Here is a 2392-nt window from a genome sequence, read left to right on the forward strand (position 1 = left end):
TATAAACGAGAATGTAGATGCTGCAAGGCTTGGCAAAAGAATCATTCTTCCCGGTACCTTTACCGGTGGACCTAAGTACATGATGAATAATTGTAAAGATGCATTTGTAATTTGCAGATATGCAGGATATCCTAACTATTCTATCACTATGACCTGTAACCCTGAATAAGATGAGATAAAAAGAGAAGTGACTCCCATTGGATTAAAGGCAGAAGATCGCCTTGATATATTGTGTTGAGTTTTCAAGATCAAACTTGATGGTTTGATTGATGACCTAAAAGAAGAAAAAATCTTTGGCAAAATTTTGGGATGTAAGTCTGTGTTTATGCAGCACCTTATTAAAATCTTATGCTGTAATGTTTTGCTCATTTGTCTTTTCAATTTACATATGTTTGCACTATAGAGTTTCAAAAGAGAGGGCTTCCGCATGCACATATCCTTTTATTCATGAATAACGAGTTCAAGCCACAAACACCAGATGACATAGACAAACATATAACAGCTGAGATTCCTGATTAAAATAAAATGCCAAATCTACATGAAACTGTTCAAAATTACATGGTACATGGTCCATGTGGTCTGTACAATAAAAATTCACCTTGCATGAAGAATGGATCATGTTCAAAGTTTTATCTCAAAGAGTTTAGGCAGCGAACACTCATTGATGAAGCCGGATTTTCCAAATATAGGCATACTGATAACGGTCGAACAGTGAAGAAAATAGAATGTGTACTAGACAATAAGTTCATTGTTCCTTATAATCCAAAATTGTTGCTCAAGTTCGGGTGCCACATAAATGTGGAAAACACATGCCAAACAAGTTCTATTAAGTATTTGTTTAAGTATGTACACAAGGACAATGACCGTGTCACAACTACCCTATACAACACTGGTGATTCGTCAGAAGCCACACAAGTTGTTGACGAAATTAGGAATTACTACGATTGTAGGTACATTTCGGCATGTGAGGTAGTCTGGTTTATTTGGATATGAAATCCAAGAGAAAGAACCATTTGTGATTAGCTTCTATTCCATTTGGAGGATGAATAACCTGTGGTTCAATTCAACTAGGTATCCTTTAAAAATGGTACAATATTCAGCTTTTTATTACAATAATTTAAAAAAATTAAAACAAATACATCTAAAAATTATGAATAAATTTAGTATCTTTTTAAAATTAAATACACATTCAAAATACAAACTAAATAAAACTGAAATTTAAAATTTAAATTTTAAATTTCTATTCCAAATTTAATACATATCTAAAAATTAAATTATTCAAAGTTCAAAATTTTGATTTTAAAATTCTTAAATAAATCTTAAACTATCTAATTATTAACTAAACCAATACAAAACACTCAAAAAAGCAGAGAAGTCACGTTTGTCCCACATAAAAAATCTCGAGCCGCACATCGAAAGACGAAAATCCAGAGAAGTCATCCTCCGCTGCCGTTCTTCCGCGCCACCTTCTTCTTCCGCGCTCATCTTCGACGTTGCCTTCCTCCTTCTTGGCGCTCAGTCACAATGCCGCATTCCCTTTTGTCAACACTCATCTTCGTCGTCGCCTTCCTCCTCCTTGATCACCGTTGGTCCGCATCAACGTTGCGGTTTGTCCATGCCAAAAACTTACCTAAGGTTTGGATGGGTCTATGACACCATTGCTTTTTTTACTATTCTGTATAAATTTTTATTTTTTTTGAAATAAAAAATTGAACAAAATGGCCTGAAGAGATTTTCATATATATTGCAATGTTAAATTATTTTTGCATATGTGAATTCTGTATTTTGAAAGTGTTTCAAAAATATTTTTTGCGTAACTTCATAATTTTAGATGTGTTACAATTATTTTTTAATGTTTAAATTTAAATTTTAGATTTATGATTTTGGATGTGTTTTAAAAATATTTTCTATATAACTTCATAATTTTAGATGTGTTACAATTATTTTTTAATGTTTAAATTTAAATTTTAGATTTATGATTTTAGATGTGTTTCAAAAATATTTTTTGTATAACTTAATAATTTTAGATGTGTTACAATTAAAAAAAAACTATAATTGAAAATATTTTAGTTTGTGTATATAATTATATTCGACCATTTATCGCTAGAAAGTTGTAAAACAGATCCTGCATTTTATCAAAAGTACAACAAGTAAGGGATTAATTTTTTTCTAAATACACCGACTTTGATTTTTTTTTTGCAGATACAAATTGGAATATTGTAGCAGAATAGAAGAAAGAAGGAAATAATAACTAACTATAAAGTGGGTAGGAAGTTAGTCAAATTTTAATTTTTAAAATTTAAATTAATCTTAACTATAAATATGTATCCTAAAAAATAGGAATATGTTTTAATAAAAAAATAATTAAATAATATTAAAGGCTGAACAAAGG

General features: G+C 30.1%; 1 protein-coding gene across 1 annotated transcript; it reads left to right on the forward strand.

Annotated features, from left to right (window-relative positions):
* Positions 1 to 558: 558 nt before the first annotated feature.
* On the forward strand, positions 559 to 993 carry LOC140184643 (uncharacterized). The gene has a single exon (XM_072236581.1). The coding sequence runs from the start codon at positions 559 to 561 to the stop codon at positions 991 to 993; it is 435 nt and encodes a 144-aa protein (XP_072092682.1).
* Positions 994 to 2392: the final 1399 nt, after the last annotated feature.

Source organism: Arachis hypogaea, chromosome 5, assembly GCF_003086295.3.
Source record: "Arachis hypogaea cultivar Tifrunner chromosome 5, arahy.Tifrunner.gnm2.J5K5, whole genome shotgun sequence".
Taxonomy (NCBI): Eukaryota; Viridiplantae; Streptophyta; class Magnoliopsida; order Fabales; family Fabaceae; genus Arachis; species Arachis hypogaea.